Consider the following 21,422-nt stretch of genomic DNA (forward strand, 5'->3'; position numbering starts at 1 on the left):
CCATCAAGAGATAGGGGGAACACCTTCCCATTTCCCCAGGGGATGCACTCACTTATCCCTCAAGCACCCATATCCATAGAGGAATCTCCAACACAAGGGGAGCGCCCCTCGGACCGGACTCAACACCCATCAGAGGATCGGGGGAACGCCATCCCATTTCCCCGGGCAAGGATTCCCGTCTTTTTCTTTGCACGCACTCCGTTCTAATAAAACCAGAAATCCTTAGACCCTCTAAGTGAGTCTGTGTTTTATTTAGAGCGTGGCTGCCCTGACATAAAGATGGGAATCCCCCCCCCAAATTTTCCTCGCTAGCACCTTTCCAGACTTTTTCTGTGAGGGAACAACGCAGCGATGAGGCGACACCCGGTGCAATGCGGCAGCGGCCCAGGGACCGGCGACAGCACCCCCAACCCCGTGGAAAGAGCCAACGGATGCCCAGCAGGAGAGGAACCGAGCCTCAACGTTACCTGGGTGACCACCGGTGAGTCGCTAGCGGAATGGGTCACCCTCGACGCAACGGGGGAATCCCTGCCCGTGATGGTCGGAGCGGCGTGGGAGCAATGGCACGCACCCACAGCGAGCGGCGGAGATCGCTGGCGGAGCGGGCAAGCTGCGGGAGGCGCCCCGGAGAACGCGTGCTGCGGAGCCACGGAAGCGCACCTGGCAAGGATCAAGTGGCTACTCGTGGAACTAGCGCTGGAGTGCGGAGGCAGCGACCGGGGTGAGTGTGAACAGAGCACCAGAAGCTCGTCCCCACCCCCGCTTGATCCCAAAGCATGGAGGCTGCAGCGGCAGGGCGCAGCACGGGAGGAGGGAGCCGACCACGCCGGAGCACACCGCACAGGGTTGCCTGGGAGAGGGTTTCCCCCCCCTCTTCCGCAGGGCTGGGGAGAGGCTGGAGACGAGTGGATGCGGAGCCGGCGCCACCCGGAGCCGGGTTGAGGGAATCCCTACATCGGGACTACAGCTTTCTACCGGAGGGGAGAACGGCCACGCGTCTGGAGGTGCCCTGGAGCCCACCCGCGATGGGAGTGAGAGACCTCGCGGCAAGTTTCAACGGTGACCCAACCACATTGTCGTTCTTCCTGATCAACACGAGGAACTACATGGCCGAATACGGACCCTGCTTCCGGACGGAACAGGGAAAGATCAACACTATTGCAAACAGACTCGGGGAGGGCAGCTGACTGGTACATCCACCTATGCCAGGCAGACGCCCCAGAGCTCAAGCACGTGGACGCGTTCCTCGGTGCTCTGGACTCCCATTTCCAAGACCCCCTCGAGACTGAAACGGCGAAGAGAGCACTACGGGAAATCAGGCAAGGACAGCGCTCCATGGCTGCCTACGCCAGTGAGTTCCAAGCGCTTGTGGGCAAAGTGTGGGACTGGTCACAATCCACCCTCACGGAAAAATTCAAGGAGGGGCTTAATTTAACCATCTTAAGATGGGCGCTAAACCGGGATGACCCCACCACCCTCCGAGAGTGGATTTGGCTCGCGGGAAAGGCAGAGAATGCGCAAGAAACCTTTTGGCACATCCAGAGGTCCCTACAACCCGCAGCAACAGCAAGAGGACCCCGATCCAGCGGCGCTCCAGCGACACCGGCGCCCTGACCCCGGGGGGAGGAACGAGAGCGCCGGTTTGCCCAGGGGCAGTGCTTCAAGTGTGGAGAGGTGAACCACAAGGCGGCGGCTTGCCCGAAAGCAAAAACAAGAGACAGCCCGGGAAAGGTTCCTAACAAACCAACCCCAATACCAAAGAAAAGGCCAGCCGTGAAGGGGGAAACCTCGGCAAGGGAATTCCCTGATGTCACCGATGACGAGGAAAGCGGAAGCGACAAACTGGCGGGAAACGCCAGCCACCTGCCTTAAAGAGCGCCAAAAGACAGGTGGAGCACAACAAAGGGTGCAATGACTTTGGGGTGAGTGAGAACTGTCCTACCCTATATGTGAGAGTCACCCTGGCCCACGGGGGGAAAACAGAGAAGGTTTGGGCGCTGATTGACTCAGGTTGCTCAAAATGCCTCATGCACCCGGACCTGGTGGCCGTGCTTAACCTCCGCTGCTATCCACTTCAGCACCATTTGGTGTTCACGCAGTTGGATGGATCAGCAGTGGGAGGGGGCCCGGTCACCCAATACATGGACAAAGTTGCGATGAGGCTTGGCGACCACGAGGAAAGCCTTCCCTTCATCGTGGCACCGGTGGGTCAACCTCTACTCATCTTAGGGATCCCGTGGCTTGTGCATCACAACCCCCAAATAAATTGGATGACCAGAGAGATCACCTTTTCGGACGGTCGTTACCGAGCACCCACAGGGGATCGGGTTCCCCGCGCTGCAATGGGAAGGGTGACAACGATCTCAATGCACCTGGAGGCAGCAACCCCGGAGGGCCTGCCAGCCAGATACGCAGACTTTGCCGACGTTTTCAGTGAAAAGGAGGCTGACAAACTCCCCCCCCACAGAAAAACAGACTGCACCATCGAACTGATCCCGGGGGCAACTTTACCAAAGCCTAAAATTTATGCTATGACGCAGAGGGAGTTGGCAGCTTTAAGGGACTTCATCGACAAGAATTTGGCGCGGGGGTTTATCGAGCCAGCTAACTCGCCAGTCGGGGCCCCAGTTCTCTTCCGGGAGAAGAATGACGGGTCCCTCCGGCTCTGTACAAATTACCGCGGGCTCAATGCCGCGTCAATTTCAAATAAATATCCCCTGCCAATAATAAAGGACATTCTGGCCCACCTTGCAAAGGGCAAAATATTCACAAAATTAGACCTCAGAGAAGCCTACTTCCGGATACGAATAAAAGAAGGGGACGAATGGAAGACGGCTTTCAACTGCCCGCTGGGGTCGTTCCAATACCGAGTTCTGCCTTTTGGGTTGGCTGGGGCACCGGGCATGTTCATGCAGCTAATTAATGAGGTCTTGCACGACCACTTGTTTAAGGGGGTGCTTGTTTACCTTGATGATGTCTTGATTTATTCTGAGAACGCAGCCGAGCACGAGTGCCTCGTAAAGACAGTGCTCATGAAACTCCGCAAGGCAGAGCTATACACCAAGCTCTCCAAGTGTGAGTTTCACAAGGAGCAAATCGACTACCTTGGCTATCGGATCTCGGCAAGGGGGATCGAAATGGACCCTAGCAAGGTCCAGGCCATACTGGCGTGGGAGCGCCCACGCATGAGGAGGCAACTTCAAAGTTTCCTTGGGTTCACTAACTTCTATAGGGATTTCATCCAGGGGCTAGCAGAAATTGTGCTGCCACTGACCAACCTACTCCGGACAAAGGGCCTGGGAGACACCCAAAAATCACGAAACCCGGGGGTGCTGGTAAACTGGACAGCTGATTGTCAAACGGCTTTCGAACACATCAAAAGCCTCTTCATGGCAGAGCCAGTACTGCAGCATCCCGACCCCACCAGACCCTTTGTCGTGCAAGTAGTTGCCTCAGATTTTTCTATAGGAGCGCTCCTCCTTCAGTGCGATTTTGACAATCAGCTGAAGCCCTGCACGTACCTCTCCCGCAAGTTCTCGGAAACAGAACGGAGATGGCACGTGTGGGAAAAGGAGGCGTTCGCGGTCAAGGCAGCCCTGGAAACATGGAGGCACCTCCTGGAAGGGGCCTCCTGCCCCTTTGAGGTCTGGACTGACCACAAAAACCTGGAGGCTTTCAGCACCTCAAAACGCCTCAGTCCAAAGCAAGTACGCTGGGCGCAATTCTTTAGCAGATTTAATTTCAAACTTAAGTTCATCCCGGGGAGAAAGAACTTCCTGGCGGATGCCCTTTCCCGACAACCTCAGGATGCTGGCCAGGCACCGGACATTGTGGGGACTGTGTGGACAGACACACAGCTGGGCTGCCCTGCTGTCACACACAGCCAGACTAAAACCCAACGCGCCTCAGCGCAACCACCGGCGAACGGAGGGAGACACAGGTCAATTTCACAGGACTGGCAACAAAGACTCGTTAAAACCCTCAAGAAAGATACATGGTTACAAAACAACCAACACCATGTATCTCTTACGAATGGGCTTGCCTGGAGACAAAAAACCCTATACGTGACAGAATCATTGAGAGCGGAGGTTTTAAACCGCTCCCATAATGATAAGATGGCTGGACATTTTGGGTTCGTTAAAACCTTACACTTAATTAGGAGCAATTCTGGTGGCCTACCCTAAGAAAAGACATTAAGGACTACGTCACGGCCTGCCCCACATGTGCACGGTCAAAACGGAAGGTGGGGAAACCCCAAGGACTGCTGCAGAAAGTAGCAAGCCCCTCCCGTCCCTGGGAGGAGATTTCCATGGACTTTATAGTCGACCTGCCACCCAGCCAAAGGAAAACCGTCATCTGGGTGGTAAAAGACTATTTTTCCAAACAAGCACACTTCATACCCTGCGCATCCATCCCCTCTGCGCGACAGCTGGCACACCTGTTCCTCACCCATATCTACAAAATCCACGGTGCCCCCTACCGTTTGGTGACAGATAGGGGCACACAATTTACCTCCAGGTTCTGGAAAGAATTCCTAAACCTCATTGGCACAAAGCAAGCACTGTCAGCGGCTTGGCACCCCCACATAGATGGCTCTACGGAGATCCTCAACTCCACCCTGGAGCAGTTCCTGTGGGCGTTCATTAATTACCAACAAGACAATTGGGTGGACCTGCTCCCTTTTGCAGAGGTGGCCTACAACAACGCGGTACACCAAAGCACAGGTCACACACCATTCAAGGTGGTTTATGGCAGAGATTTTGTGCCAATCCCGGAACTGCTCCAACCAGACACCCCACCCTGTTCTCCAGATGACTGGGCAGTGCAACTGGGCACGGTTTGGCCCATCATCCAACTAGTCCTGGCTGATGCGCAAGCAACATACAAGAAGTTTGCAGATAATCACAGGGCGGCGCAACCGAACTACAAAGTGGGAGATAGGGTCTACCTCTCCACTAAGTTCATCAAATCACCACAGCCCTCCAAGAAACTGGCACCCAAATTTATTGGTCCATTCCCCATCACAGAGATTATTAACCCAGTCACCTTCAAACTGGACTTACCCCACAATCTATGGCGCATACACCCAGTTTTCCACTGTGCCCTCCTGAAACCAGCCACCCTTTCAAAATGGCACACAGAAACCCCCCCGCCCCCACCCATAATGATAGATGGGCAACAACATTTTGAGATACAAGAAATACTCGACTCCAGGAGGCAAAGGGGCACAATACAATACCTTGTCAAATGGAGGCATTTCCCACACCCAGAGTGGGTCCAAGCTCAACATGTCTCAGCTAAACGGCTAGTAAGGAACTTCCATGAAGCATACCCATCTAAACCAGCACCTTAAGATTTTCTTTGGGGGGCAGCATGTCATGTTCCCCGTTGCAAGGCATTTGTGCATCACAACGGGGAACATGCACATTAGATAAGAGGAAGGGATAAGCGTAATCCCTTAATCACTCACATATCCCCTAAGCACCCATATCCAGAAGGGGATCACAAACATAATAGAAAAGCCCCTAGACCAGAATGGGCACCCATCAAGAGATAGGGGGAACGCCTTCCCATTTCCCCAGGGGATGCACTCACTTATCCCTCAAGCACCCATATCCATAGAGGAATCTCCAACACAAGGGGAGCGCCCTTCGGACCGGACTCAACACCCATCAGAGGATCGGGGGAACGCCATCCCATTTCCCCAGGGCACGCACCTGGTCCGGACGAAGGCAGGGAGACAAAGGAGATCGCCAGAATCGCCCATCAGCTGATGCATCACAGTCCCAAGCACCCATCCGGTCCTGGCTCGAGGGTGGAGAAGCACAACATCTGCCAACAAAGTATAAACAGGGCACCCTGTCAACACATAAGGATTCCCGTCTTTTTCTTTGCACGTACTCCGTTCTAATAAAGCCAGAAATCCTTAGACCCTCTAAGTGAGTCTGTGTTTTATTTAGAGCGTGGCTGCCCTGACACGTAGCCACTAACTGAGCTAAACAGTTCTCACTCTGTTTCAGGCTGGCCAATCACTATCCACACTAGTCTCCCCCCCCGCCCCCCAAGCTTATGGTGCTCTGTGAATTGGCAAGGGTCCCTTCACACACATACATACACATATATACATACACATACACACATTTGTGTGGCAATTTGCAAAATATTGCTTTTATATGAACTGTGGAGAAACCTTAATTAGTAAAAACTGGAAATGTGATGGTCAGCATACGTAGGGGCTATTAAGCTTATTAAGAGTAAGAAAACCCATGGGAAGGCACCTTCACCCATCTTTTTCTACTATATGGTTTCTCACTTGTGTTGGCTCAAGTGGTGTCATTTGCTTCATCTGTTGTGCCTCATTTAATTGTAGGCAAACTCCTCCACTCCAACTGGTTACTGTGCACTGTGGCAGGAATGCCTCCTCCCTTTTGGACACTGGTCATGATCCTCTGGGGCCATTTTTTTACAAGTTCAGCAGTGGATGGTGAAAATCTTGTTTTTTTTTACAAGTCCACTGATGAAACAGTGAAATGTGGCCCTCTTTTGTTTTACATTGATGGAACAGTGAAGCATGGGTCTGTCTTGTGTTTGTTTTTCATATGTTTAGCCAGATGAACTTGACAAGAGTTCCATCATTTTCCCCTTCTTGCCCAAGAAACAGGAGAAATGGTAAAATTGTGGAGAGAAAAAGATGACATCCATACAGAAAAGTTCTAAATAAAATACTAACTGGGAGATGGGAAGTAAGGATAGGAAATAGGCCAATCTGGCCATGGGGAAAACAGATGCCTACAACAGAGGATGAATTTGCTAGATTCCAAGTTTTATCCATTTCAGAAGTAAGGCAAGAACAATGCAAACATGTTTTAAGAGGGGAGTGAGGAATCAGAGATCTGGAAAAGTTACTTTGCAAGAGTACTTTTAAAGTGGCACAAGGAAAGATGGGTGAAGGCTGCCTTTGTAATAGACCAGAGTGGATTGAGGATGACATAATCCATTCATGTCCTTACATGGTTTGTGGGACATCTTTCCTCCAGGGCGAGCAGGACATCCAGAGGAGCCCTGGGTCTGTGATTTTTTGGTAACTGACAAGTCCAAGGGGATGTAAACTTTGTTAATGGCAAAAATGCAAAATACTAAGGTTCTTGTACCACCTGAAAAATTCCCAAAGATATTCAGGCAAAACATTCCATGGTTTTGAGTAGGACATGTTCACACCCTTGGGTGGAAAAAATTATAAAAAGCAAGAACTCCTACTACTGGATGTAATTTAACACGTAACTACTATAGTACAACCACTCTTGGAAATCAATTAATGGCCAAAGGAGGAGAACAAAGGAGAACAAGAAAACTTAATTTTAAAAAGCAGAAAAAAGGGAGCATAAATATAAATTATGCATAGCAGATTTTTTTTTAAAAATAATTAAAAGCATAAAGTCAATCAGAAGTATTAAGACTTTTTTTTAAAAAAAGATTTAAATACAGCAGAAGCAAGAAACCAAACAAGGAAGTGGTTAGATAACAAAGATGAAAAAAGACTAATTCCTGAAAGTTTGTGCCACAGTAGAATCCTTAGTCTTTATGGCCCTACAGTTGTGTTGATTTCATTGCAACACAAACATTAACCTCTTCATCCCAGCCTCATTGAGAAAGACTCCTCAAGGATTTTGCAGGTAAAAGTCCTGCCTCAGTAACTCTTTGGAATTCTTTGGCAGTGTCAACTGAAGTTCCATTGATTTCCCTCAGTTTGTTCCAAATCACTTTGTCTTGATCCTCTCCATGCAGAGATCACATTTGGAATAGTGTTCCATATCAGAAAATATTATTGCAAAATTTCAAAAAAGGGCAACCAAAACAACCAAGGAAAGTAAGATTTTTTTTTTAAATTTTAAAAAGTCCCTAGGATTGCAATTCTACACATGGCTACCTGGGAGTTAACTCCACTGAACTCCATAATGTTTACTTTTAACAATATTGTTTCAACTGATAGAAAACTTACATAGAACCATAGAAATAAATGGGATGTATTAATTTCAATGAGTCTGTCCTTAGGGCATTACCAGAAATGACAAATCCAACATGAGAAGCAATTTAAACTTCCTGCTGATCATTCGATAGCATTGCTGGGCACTTTCCCAGAAATTGTCACCATGATAGCAAAAGGAAGCCAGAATCTGGCATGGTAGAAAAAGTCCAGCAACTTGATCAACTGATCTGCAGGGGGCTCCAGTCATTGCCCAAGCATATTGGAAGCCACATCTAATAATGCCTTCTGTATAATTAATTCTGGCTACAACTTACTGAGTTTTATTCTTCATTCAGCTGAAAACATTAGCTTTTAATTAGAAATGCAAGCAGCGTTGCATTGAATGGTTTACTGTTTAAAATGCTGGAGCTACCGTAAACTTAACTCCATCAAAGAAAATGAAACATGTATCTAGCTGTTCTTTACTTATTTTCCTTATTCTCCTGTTTCTTATCTGCCAGAAACAGTAGTAAACCTGAAAGCCTTGCTTGAGTCTTATTTATCAGAGCAATCTGGCAATTACCTTCTTCTCCAGCAGATGATATCACTTATCCCATTGTGAAAAATATCCAGGAGTTGCACTTTCCTGCCCGCATTATTCTGAATTCATTCAGAATGCATGAATGTGGTGTAAAATCAGCATGCTGATCTCTCCTTTTTCCCTCTGTTTCTCTCTCTCAGGCAATTATGATTACGATACTGGGATTCTGTTGGGAACTGGTGTTGGCGTGGCCTTCTTATCAATTTCTGTTTTGGCTTTGATTACAATTAAATCATGCAGGAAAAGGTACAGATTGCTATTTTTCCCAGGTTTTAGTGAATGAATGTTTAATTCCTGGGAAGTACAGGCCCAGCATCTATCTTGTGCATATTTTCCCTTGTTAAAGCAGGAGAAGGATGATTTTTATAATAGATGTTCACACTTGATTTTAATGGGACCTCCTTCATCAGCAAATTGTTTAATATTGTTCATGAAAGTATTCGTACCTGAGTGCTATTAAGCTGCACTTGATCATAGACCGATGTCTCCAAATGTGAGTGACCACTGAGTGTCTTGAAAACAGCTTGCAAAAAAAGTAGATGTAGAAAAGTGATTGAGCAGGAGAATGATGCTGAACATTTTGCCTCCCAGCACTTCCTTGAACGGGTCTCTTCATTCCCTTCATATTCTTCCAGTCATCTTCATAGACAGAAAATAGGTGAATGGGGAGGTAGAAGTGAGTCAGGGGCATTCTAGGATAAAAGTTAGTAGCAGAAGAAGGATTGGTTTAATAGCTGCTCAGCAGCTCTTTCCTGCTAACTTTCCCAACCCCAGTTTAGATTTGTGTGATGGGGCGATCCATATCTGAAGACAAGAGTCTGCAGCCGTGATATGTAGCTTGTTCTTAGCCTTGTTGAAAGTTACATTGGTATTTTTCTCAGTTAAGAATCTGAATCCTAATCCATAATTTAAAAACACAAGTAATATGTTGTGCTTTTGTTCCAAGGGTTAACAAAATGGTTAGTTCAGTAACACCAAAATGGCTTTTTGAAGAATATCCTAAGATGCAAAACAGCAAAGTGATCAAATATCTCCAGGTAATTCTTCAGGTTAAGACTTTTTTATGTTTAAGGAAACTAGAGAGCAGGAAGTACTTAGATATCCATATAATGTTATCAATGTATGGCTTATTTAGATTTATGCTTGAATGCTTTTCTTTTATATCTTTAAAGAGCCTTTCCTCTCTAGCCAGACTTAGCAGAATCCAGCCCTTTCTGTAATAATAGGTTGTCATTGGCATCCTACAAGTTTTGTAGCTGGCTAACCAAATGTGTTGCCCATCTAGGTAACTGAGGATACAGTATATTTGTGGGGCATGATTGGTTGAAGAACTGACAATGACATATATTTCCTGCCCTTCTCCTTAAGAGATAGGCATCTACCTAATGTTAATGTCACCTGGGTATGAACCTTTAATAATTAAATGGTCACACAAACATGCCTTCTGGAAAATGGATGGGAGGAAGCTGTACACATTTTTTCCACCATGGAGCTGTGGCAGAACTGTGGCACCTTAAGAAATATGTTGGATAAGAACTGGATAAGACTATTATTTTAACCTAAGGATGGGACAGGATTGGTCTCATGTGAGGAAAAGGTAAAATTGGGGTTACCTTGCTGCCCCGGTGATGTTGTAAATGAGAAAAAACTCATAATCATAGGAGTCAGTCTATGATTCAGGCCTAACTGGTTATTTTTTTTCCTATCCTTATTTAGTGAAATAAGACTTTTCTACTCTTTCTCTCTCTGTATACAGCACAGGTACACACAGATGTACAGTGTAATTTCCAAACTTGGAAATTCTAGATTTATTTCAATATGGAATTGTCATCACTTTTTAAATACAGAACCTGGAAGGACCAAACATTTGCTTGATAGAATACAGTGTAGTACAGAATATCTGCGTAGTTTGTCATTTAGAGAACATAAAGGACCAAAATTATGCTTGGTCTTACTGTTCCAAGGGCAAAGAATTAGGGCATAAACTGATCTATACATAGCCACAGCGATGCTAAAATTATGAAATGTGAATTGTAACGTCATGGTACAAGCCCTCCCTTTTGGTGCTTGCATTATAACATAGCCCACAGTATGCAAGGGGTAGAGTTTGTATCATGACAGAAATTTTATCACTTCCCCAGCCTTATTTCGCACTTCCCCATGGATATCCATTTTCAGCACTTTCCATTGTTTATTTTAATTTTGTCATATTACATCTTTCTATTTTAAATCCCATAATGTCCATCAAGGCTTGAATCTCATTTACTTATCTGCTCATAAATTAATTCTTCTGTGATTTCGTTAATATGTCTGTTCATTTCTGGGTTAAAAAAAAGAGGTAAGATAAATAACAAACAGCAAAAAAGAATTAAAAACAAAAGAAAAATGTTGCAGAAATGCTTGCTTTCAGGAGCTGTTTCAGTAGTCTTAACTCTGTGCTGCAAAATTTTAAAAAAAGACTTCCACAACCACAGTAAATTTTCATCTGGGTGGAAACCATATCTCAATGGTGAGTGCCATGCACATTTAATTGCAAAGGGTCCAAGGCTCAGTGCATCATGTAGCAAGTAATGAGAAAATCTCTATTTGAAACCCTGCAGATCTGTGGCCTGTTGGTACGTTCTACTGGATTAGACATTAAAGACTATCAAATACTATCTTATGCCAATGTCAAATTTATTGTAATATAAACCAGACATTTCAGAACGGAGTGCATAAATCTCATTTGAAAAGTGAGGTTTGCATCCAGAAAAGCTCTTCTGCAAATAGGAGGGTTTCTCTCTTCATGAAAAGAGAGCAGCAACCCCAATTAATCCTTAGAACCCAATTTCACAAAGAAAGTCTAGTTATCTGCAGTGTAGTGCCTCTGAAGGCCAAAAGATTCTCCATAATAATGAAGTGGGATCCAGAAATATGGGGGATAATGAAGAATATAAAGAGTTGACCTGACTGCCTGACATATCTCATCACATACTGGGTTGAGGACACTGGCTGGAGATAGAAACTCTGCCATTTTAAGTGCTATCTTCAGTTCCTTCTCATGTGTTCCTTCTGCCCCATAGAATGTTTTGAGGGTGTACCAGGGAGCTTTTGGCCCAGAGCACCCTCAAATCTGACACCAATAGAAGCTTATACAGGAAAAATTACAAGCTCCAATAGAATCTCTGAGCTTTCTTTCTTCATGGTGGGGGAAAGAAAAGGCAGGAATGTAGTATTTCCTACAGTGCTTCCTTTAGGAACCAGGCTGAAAAGAAGTGTATAAGCATATCAGCCTTCCAATCAAAGAAAGCAAAGTAGAATGAAATGCGAAGAATAAGGAAAGTCTCTTGTTTGCTGTAAGTAGTCTTAATTCCCCTAGAGATCAGAAGGGTAAATAATGGAAGAGTCAGTGGTTCTGGAACCTAATCTCCAACATTACAAGCATTCTCCCCTTTCTTTTTTGAGTAGAGCCTTATGCAAATCCTGCTTTGCGCAGAATACTGTGGTTGTTGCTAGAAACAGAACAGGTGTTTGCTTCCTGTGTGTTCCTACCTTTGTTATGTGCCTACCACTGTGCTAGAATATACAACATTTTCTGTGTGGGTTTTTTTTCTCCTTAGGAAAAAAATGATGCTGTGACACACAATTTCTCCAGGCCATTTTTGGATTACGAGGATGTCGTGGTAACTGAAGTTGAAGAAATATTGGTTCAGAAACACTATGGGGTTGTGGGAGAGCAAAGGGGAAAAAGCGAAATGGTTTCTGAGAAAGTTGATATTGGAGAAGATGTGCCATTTGCCAGCGATTCAGGCGTGACTGAGAGAAATGGCTACAAACCTCAGACTTCTAATAAGGCACAATTAGGAACTAATTTCAGCACTACCAGTGAAATACATTTTCAGAGCTGGGAAACAAAAACAAACTCGCTAGCTCTGCCCGTAAGCAATTTAAGAAAAGATTATACCAGTCCTGTGGCCCCCGTATGGCCTATTGTTGACACCAATGAAAATACGTCTTTATTTGATAAAATCAACCTTGTTCTCAGGAATAGTGGAAGTGGTCAGAGCAGGGTCATCTCAACAGATAAAGATCCAGGTTCCCCTAGGACAAAGCAATGGACGTTTCTGCTTTCAGATGAAGATAGTCAAGAACGGACTTTAATACCAGATAGTCTACTCTCTTGCTTAAAAACTGTAAATGAAGACTCCCACAACATGATGTCTTATTTTCCTCAAAACACTGTTTACTATGAGGATTGAAGAAACAAAGGATACAAGTTTTGCCCAAAGAATACAAGTTTTGCATTTTCAAGCAGCATAACTTAAGGTTCTTTCTTATTGTTTGAACAAAATTGAAAAAGTAAGTTGCAGCCACGATCTCGGTTTTAATCGCTCAGGTTAATTCATGTTTATGTTATAATTAATTTGAACATTGAATGAGGGGAGATCAGAAAGTCATCTGAATAATCTTCTAAAAAGACAAAATGATTTATCATATTCAAGACTATAAACTGCAACTACAGTATATGAAGCCCAGAAGGTACTTGCACAATGAGAAAGGGTAAAAGCAAGCCATAGCAACAGGATGCATGTACAAGATACACCTCAGGGTCACAAGCAATATAACTGAAGAAAACATTTCCAGTCATGAGGATCAGCCAGAAGAGTACGACCAAATCCAGACATATTATTTCAGCAGTCTGACATACAGCACTTACTTGGCTCCAAAGTCATCAAACACCAAGCCAAATATCTACCAGGTTAAAAGGGTGGCGGGAAGGCTCCTCAGGTTTAAACCTCTGGGGGTAAAAGAAGTTATTTACAGCTATTCACTATGGAGTCCTTGGTGCTCTCTGAGCTTGGTTGTTTGCTTGCAGATGTTTCATTACCCAGCTAGGTAACAACATCAGAACTGCAAGCAAACAACCAAGCTCAGAGAGCACCAGGAACTCCACAGTTCAACCCCGAGCTACAGATATTCTCTTTTATTAGAACTATTCATAAGCAGTGGGAAATCAACTGTTAGGTATCCTTTTATTCTTTTTTCTTTTTAGATTTTTATCTCACTTTTATTATTTTTATAAATAACTCACAGCAGGGAACATACTCCTTTCTCTTCCTATTTTCCCCACAACAACAGCAACAACCCTGTGAGGTGGGTTGGACTGAGAGAGAATGACTGGCCCAAAGTCACCCAGCTGGCTTTCATGCCTAAGGCAGGAATAAAACTCTCAGTTTCCTGGTTTCTAGCCTGGTGCCTTAATTGCTAGACCAAACTTGCCTGCAATAAGGATTCCAATCCAGCTGTGCTGCATCTGTGAGTCTTGCTGAGGCAAACCAGGGAGTCATGCTTATCCTTGAAGTTCCAGGAGATCTGTCATTTACTGCTGAATTGTGGCAGTATTGCAACCGAAACTCTCCCCATGACCTGAGTTTGATCCCAGTGGAAGCTGGATTCTCCGGTAGCCGGCTCAGGTCGACTCAGCCTTCCATCCTTCCGAGGTCGGTAAAATGAGTACCCAGCTTGCTGGGGAAGGTGACGACTGGGAAGGCAATGGCAAACCACCCCGCTCTATAGTTTACCAAGAAAACGTCATGAAAGCGGTGTCCCCCCAAAGGGTCAGACATGACTCGGTGCTTGCACAGGGGACCTTTCACCTTTCAAGGTCAGGAAGCCTGAGAATATCTGCCTTTGGGAAAATGGGGAAAGGATTCTCTTTTCTATGGCTTATCTTTAAAAAAAATCAAACATATTGCTCCCCTGGGCCAATTTGTCCCTGCCTGAAAAGCTACTGAGGCCTGCTTAACTTATTAAGTGGATATTACTTCATTATGGATGAAAGAGTGAACTGCTCTCATTGTCAACATAGGAATGCTCCTGACCTCAGTGACATGGATTCCTTTCCTGCAAGCATCATTACACCCTTTCAGAGAATGAACAGATGCAAACTGTTTTTGATTACATAGGCACAGCCATCAGGAAGCATGTTTGCACCATGACATAGAAATCTATGGTATGACTATGCTTGGAACATTGCATATAGTTCTGGGTGCTCAACTGCAAAAATTGTACTGGACATCACAAAAAGATGCAGGAAAGGGTAATCAAAGGAGAATGGAAAAACTTTCTGGTGAGGAAAGAGCTATGCAAGTTAGAAAAAAATTAAGCAGATTCATGGAGGATATATTGGTGAATGGCTGCTAGACACAATGGCTATGTGCTATTTACAGAATTTAGGTTGTAAGCACTGAATACCAGTTCCTGGGTACAACAATGGGGAGCTGCTACTATGTGAAGGGTTCCCTTTGGAACTTAATCACTCAGTTGGGAAAACAACTTGCTGGATTAGATGGGCATTTGTCTGATCCAGGGGAGCTCTTTTATATACTTAGTGAAGTAGTATCTGACCCAGGCTTCATGGTCTTTGAAAAGAAAGACAGGTGTTGATGAAAAAGCTCATTCTGAGAACCCTAAAATGTGTAAAAGGCAGTTTTAACATTTGGTTGGGAGATAACATTCTCATCAGAACATGTCACCTCTGGAAATTCTCGAAAAGATGAATGGCTTCCTAGAAATTGAAAGGTGATACTGAACCTAAAAACATCTCTAGAATGCAGGTTTATCTAAAATTAGTAGTAGCTGCTGATGCAGGAAGGAAACAGTAAGAAAGAAACCACGCCAACTGGGAGTTAACAACATGAAATGGAAAGTAATGAGGCATTTTTTTTATCATTCTTTTCTTTCTGAAACTTTAAATCCATAAAATAAGAATGTATGTCAGTCTTCTTACAATCTGGGAATGATTCTGTCCTGTCAAAGGGAATTGTTAATGCTATTTATCTTTAGGGAATTTTTAAAAATCCTTATGTACCTGTCTCTGAGACTAAATTCATCTTATATTACGAGAAAAAGAGAATATTTTTATGACCCCATAATGACTTAAAGCACAAACCTTTGCATGTTTACTCAGAAGTAAGTCCCTTTAAGTCCCATTGCTTGGATTCACACATCATACTAAAGTACAGTTTTAACCATGTTTTGTAGAACAAACCATATTGGCTCACACATAATGCATAACCCTGTGTTAGAAACCACCATGACAGAGTTCACACGTCATGCTAAGCTGAAGACTAGCCCCAGGTTTAGCATGAAGTTTGAACCCTGTGTTCATTGATACTGTTCCATACTATGTGTATTTAGATACATACTGCTCACTGTGAAAGCTTTTGTGGATTAAACTCCATCTCTATGTTTCAATTTTATCCTCAACTTCAACTAAGACTCTGATAAAGACAGTCTGTTCCACAAAAAACTATGCTATGATCCATTAGTCTTTAACATTCCACAGAACTATCTTTTTATTTCTCTTGTATCAAACTAATATGGCTATACCTCTGGAATTTGTTAGGGCTACCTATCATATCTGGGCTGCAAAAATCCACACAATCAATAGATGTGGCAGCAGAAAGTTAGTGCTTTCTGTATCTCATCTCTTGATCATCCAGATTTGGCAGACCTAGAATTTGCTCTTCTATAGGCTCCTGGATGCTGACATGGTGAATACTGAATGGACTGGTTTATTCTTAAAACCAGGGAAATGCTTCTGTGAGTCAAATCTTATTGGCATCAAATATGGGAGAGTTTGTTAAGCTGCCCTTTAAGATACACAAAAGTTATTCAGAAAAATTGGCATGAATTAAATAAGAGCATCAAATTGCAGCAGAGAAGTGAACTATGGAATATGTTGGTAGTATTTCAATGAAGCACTGCTGATTATGTTTTCTGTCCAGTCTATCACTGTGACCCGGTAAGCTCCTGTTTATCATATTTAGGCATTGGATTATATTCATTTATAATTACATTTAATTATTGAAATCAGCAAGATTTCAGTTATCCATCTAGATTAAGCCTGAAAATACTCAGCATCTTGGTTCAACAAGAAATACAAATAACTCATGGATTAGGTTCCATCTACTGTATTTTCTAAATATCTTGGCCTAAAATTAGGTTGATCTTAGCAGATCAATTGTTTCAATGGTCAATTACATTATATCCATAACTATCAGCAGCAGATTTCATCAACTTATTACAACAATAGTTTCAAAGGACTAGGTATCCAAAGAATAATCAGGGCATTAAGGGGAAGAAAATCATGGTTACCAACTTCATACTGACAACAAGTTCATCTCACTGGCTTTAGGAAAGTAATTATAATATGGGATCACCTAATACTCTTTTTAAATAATAATTTTATTAAAGTTTATAAATACAAAGATAAAAAATGAATACAGACTAAGAAAAATATAGAAAGAAAGAAAAAATAAAAAATGCAAAGAAAAAATAATAAAGGAAAAATAAAAAGGATATATAAAGAAATGACTCCCCCCTCTCTACAGACAAGTACAAACAACTCAGTGACTTATCGCCTTCTCTGATATTTCAATAAAAGATCTCCCATATCCCATTCTCATCAATAAACAAATTATAAAATCTCATCATTCAGTCCTATTCAGCAAAAATCCATTGTTATCAGAAATAACATATATATTTTAACCTTAATCAAATAAATCAGTTTTATATTCCTCTCTTTTACTTTTAACACAGTAACTTATCATTTTCTCTAAAAATACAACAAAAAAATCTCTTCTTTCCATATCTTATCTGTTAAATATAAACAAATCTTTAAAGCCTCATCATTCAGTCCTAATCAGAAAAAAAATCCATTAAGAGCTACCAGAAACATACATACATACATACATATTTAACCTTGCTCAAATAAATCTACTTCGTATTCCTTCCATTTACTTTTAAGAAGCTTGATCTTTAATCCCTTCAAATAGTGTCCCACAAGTTGATTCCTTTTCATTTTCTCTTAGTCTCCTCTCAGAAACTCCTTCACAAGTTTAACACATCTCTTTTGTAAATCCAAGATAAGAAGGCTATCCAAGTTTCCATAACATTCTTGTAGCCTGACATTTTTAAATCCATTTTCAGATTCACATTCAAATCAGCCTCAGTCTGTTTTATCCAATAAAATCTTCTCCTCTTCCATAATTTATTTTGAATCCATTTTTATAATAGCAGATATTCTTAAGAATAATTTCTGAGTGCATTGTTCCCAAATATCCTTGAATTCTTCCACAGTCAAATAATATTGCTCCATTCTATATTAATGGGTCTCTTCTCCTTTAATTATAATCTTTAGTTCTCTCTGGTTCCCTCTAGTCAATCTTCAAAGTCCCCTCTTATCATGTTTTTTATTTCCTAATCAACACTTTCCCATGAGAAAATTTCTTACAGTTAGTTTTTAAATCTTTATATAGATTTTTTGTAAAATTTTAAATAACCCATAAGAAGTATTCTTGTAATTAATTTCAGAAACTTATTTCAAGTCCATCTGGCCCCTTAATCCATTTATAACATTCCAAAAACAATGTTCTAACCACCTTTTTGCTGTTTATTCAAAAGTTTTTTTTCTTTTTAAAGTCCTTAAACTTGCATGAAACTTCTTTCATCAAACATAGAAGGAAACTCACCTGGTGTAATGAAACTTGCCCTTCTGAAGGTTTTTAACATCCAAAAAGACATTAACAAGCAATTTCCCACTGTGGAAGTATGTGGACCCACGAGAGGAAGTATGTGAACCCAGTGTCCGTGTGAAGGTGCCGAACCGTGGCTTAGGCAAGATGACCTTCCCCAAGTTCCCAGAGCTCTGAAACCTGATGGAGACCACTGTCTTATGGTCTCATGAGAAGCCTCTATATGGAGCACTTGTGGGCGATCCTGGTCCTCTCTTTGCTCAGGAGAGGAATTCTGAAGAGCCGATCCATTCACTGGCTCCTCTTTCTGCCACAGCTGTCAGCTCCACTCTCCGCGAGCCGTCTTCAGTCCATCATTGCTTCCTGGGAAGTCTGGGATCATCTAATATTCTAACTGGGCCAAACAAGATATTTTCAAGATGGATAGCTGCTGTCAAAAACAGCAGACAGAGAAGCTCTTTAATTCTCTGGAACATCAAATAGAATTTATTATGCATCAAGACATTCTGTGTCTTCCTGCATCTGACCCCCATCATTAGCTACCAATGACAATAGTGGGAAAACACAGAACATTGTGATGCCATTCAATAAGAAAAGTTCTGGTAGATATCAAGCATGGGGGTGGTGGAACCAGATGCTGTTTTTGAGAATTTAGGGTAATATATTGTTTAGTTCATAAGTACATAAGACCCTAATTATGCTACAGGAAAGCAATAAAGAACGTGTAGTCTTCTGAGAATACCGATATAAATATTGTGGCATAGCAAAAAAATCATTGTGTGACCATATTTTATGGAAATAGATTAAGTTATTATTAGTGTCAGTTTTCAAGAAAATGAAACTGGCAAAGCAAAACCAAAGATTAAGAGAGTGGGGGGAAAAACCAAAAGGGAATGAATTAATGTATTAATGTAATCACACTTTCTTACAATGTGTACTACGTTTGTTAACACAGGCTGAAATCTTGACTGCTTTATCCTGAGGTCAATACCAACAAAACTTGGGAAATTGACATACCAGTGCTTAAGCAGGCTGCCTCTGTGTATTGTATATAAGTTGCTGTCTACATAGGATATCTGGGAAAAATTAATGAGAGACTATATGTTTTCAGTAACCTTTTTAAAAGAGAAGAAACGACATATAACAAACATTTTCCTTAGAAATGTAAGAAATCGAGTTTTATTCTTTCTTTCTCTCCATTTCCTGTCAAAATACACAGTACAGTTGTATTTAAAGGGGTTTTTTTTAATGGTGACTTCTTCCAAGGGAAAATATAAAAATATTGTTATATTAAAATAGAAATTTCCTAGATGTTTCTGTCTCTAGAGAGAAAAGGCAACATCCAATATTTGCACCATAGGATTTCCCATCCGGCTGCCTCTGAGGTGTCCTAAATTGGGGAGAGGTGTGTAGGGGAGGGTGAAAGAATTAAACTTCTTTTTTTTCTTGGTAAACAGCACCTATCAGGAAGAATTATATCATTTAAACAATCCAGAAAATCTGTAGTCAACAGACAAGAGATAATAGGGCAGGACATTTATTAGGAGCAAATAGCAATGGGGATGACTTCGTTTGGTTTGCACTTGAATGCAATGAGTATCAATTCCAGACTCTTAACCAATACATAAAGTGAAATTAAGTTATCCTTCAAAATTTGCAAAGCAAATTGTCAATCAAAAATAATAAAATTCTGCACCAAATATGTTATATTGTATTGCATCACATTGCATCTCATTTCATCGCATTGTATTAGTTATGGATGACTGCAAGCTATATTTACAGATTTGTGTACAGTATGCTTGGAAAAATGTGCACAAAAATACAAATTTTAGTCAATGTTAAGGAATTCTCAACAGTTAAAAAAACAGGAAAATTAAACTTAACAATACAAAAATGAAAAACTCATTTTTGATTATTTTACTCCCCCCTACAAGCAAAAACAGACCTGATAAAAATAAATGTGACATGATTAAAGTGTTGGACTAAGATCAAGGAGAGCCAAGTTCAGCTCCATCTTTGGCCATGGAAGATCACTGTGTGACCTTCAGGCAGTCATTTTCTCTCAGCCCAGAAGAGGAGGAAGTGCCTATATATGCCAGCTTTTGCTTCTAGAGAAAAGCCTGGGTGTAAATCTAAATAAATAACCGGGATGTCCACATAGTTTCTGAAGTTAAACAGCAAGAAAAAAGGGACAAAATTTCCTGGGTTGCAAACTTTTCAGAGGTATCTGGTTGGCTGTGGTTGTCAGCCCTTCCAGATAAACCAGACAGGAAGCGCAAAAGATGAGTGAATTCTACTTTATTGTAAGGCTACATTAACAGAATCTTGCAAGTCTGAAAGTACAAACCTCCCGCCTTCCCTATTTATCGCCAGAGTAGCTAGGGTGGACCCTTCCTAAGTTTCTTCCTCTGGCCGTTTCTCTGTTGCGGGCTCCTTTCTCTGTTATCTGTTTGTTCCCTAGGTGGCATCTCTTCCCCCGTCTTCTAAGGTCACCCTCACATTCCATCACAGTGGATGAGAAAGAGTTATGGATTAATTAAATCTTGATCTGCTTTAACAAGGAATTCCTTATATTGATTTAAAGTGTACTTTCCTCTTTAGCTTTTGGACTGTTTCATTAGCCACCCCTGCAGTGAGTTGCACATGGTCTCAGGCTCTTCCTGTTGCTGAAATGCATGAAAATATTCATATTTCAGTGCCTCAAGGTAAAATAGTATCTAGCTGACCTTATCCAGGCTTGGAATCATTGGAGGGTGTTTTATGGGAGATACCAGGGAATGCCAGAGCTGTAGACTAGATTGCAAAGTGGAAAACATCCTGAAGAGGTCAATGGCAAAAGACTTCTGTACTGTTGCCAAGAAAACTGTGTGGATGCACAATAACTAGAGTTATGGGAATCTTCATGTATTAAAATCCCTGGGCTGGAAAATTCACCATTCCCACTTTTCCTTGCGAGCCAAATAAGGGTTAAGTGTTAGTGTTAAGAGGATACACTTGGGAGTGTGTATATGTATGTGATTAACTGATGAAGCTGACAAATCATGTGACCTAGTTAATGTTACCTAAATTAAACATGGAGGCATCCAAACTCACAAAGCAGTTTTACTGCAGGTCATCCGATGAAGTGTCCGCCCTCCACAATATGCAGAGTATCGTTGATTCGACTGTGGCACAATTTCCCCCTCCTATTGCATCTATTATGAATGCCCTAAAAATCGATCTCTATGACAAACTCACAGCTGACATCACCTTTTCCCTAAGCGTTCTACCTCTTAACTTTTGTGTTGTGTTGTGTTCTGATTTGATTTGATTTGCTGAGCGCTGCATTCTCTTGAGA

At 42.4% G+C, this 21,422-nt stretch overlaps 1 protein-coding gene across 1 annotated transcript in view; it reads left to right on the forward strand.

Moving 5' to 3' along the window:
- IL23R (interleukin 23 receptor) overlaps window positions 1-12,805 on the forward strand; it is a 59,073-nt gene extending 46,268 nt beyond the window's left edge. The window contains exons 15-18 of the mRNA XM_063299859.1: window positions 350-721; window positions 8,708-8,813; window positions 9,514-9,604; window positions 12,167-12,805. Of these exons, the coding sequence (XP_063155929.1) occupies window positions 350-721; window positions 8,708-8,813; window positions 9,514-9,604; window positions 12,167-12,805 (1,208 nt within the window). The remainder of the gene's footprint in view (window positions 1-349; window positions 722-8,707; window positions 8,814-9,513; window positions 9,605-12,166) is intronic.
- Window positions 12,806-21,422: the final 8,617 nt, after the last annotated feature.

Source organism: Candoia aspera, chromosome 3, assembly GCF_035149785.1.
Source record: "Candoia aspera isolate rCanAsp1 chromosome 3, rCanAsp1.hap2, whole genome shotgun sequence".
In the NCBI taxonomy this organism is placed as follows: domain Eukaryota; kingdom Metazoa; phylum Chordata; class Lepidosauria; order Squamata; family Boidae; genus Candoia; species Candoia aspera.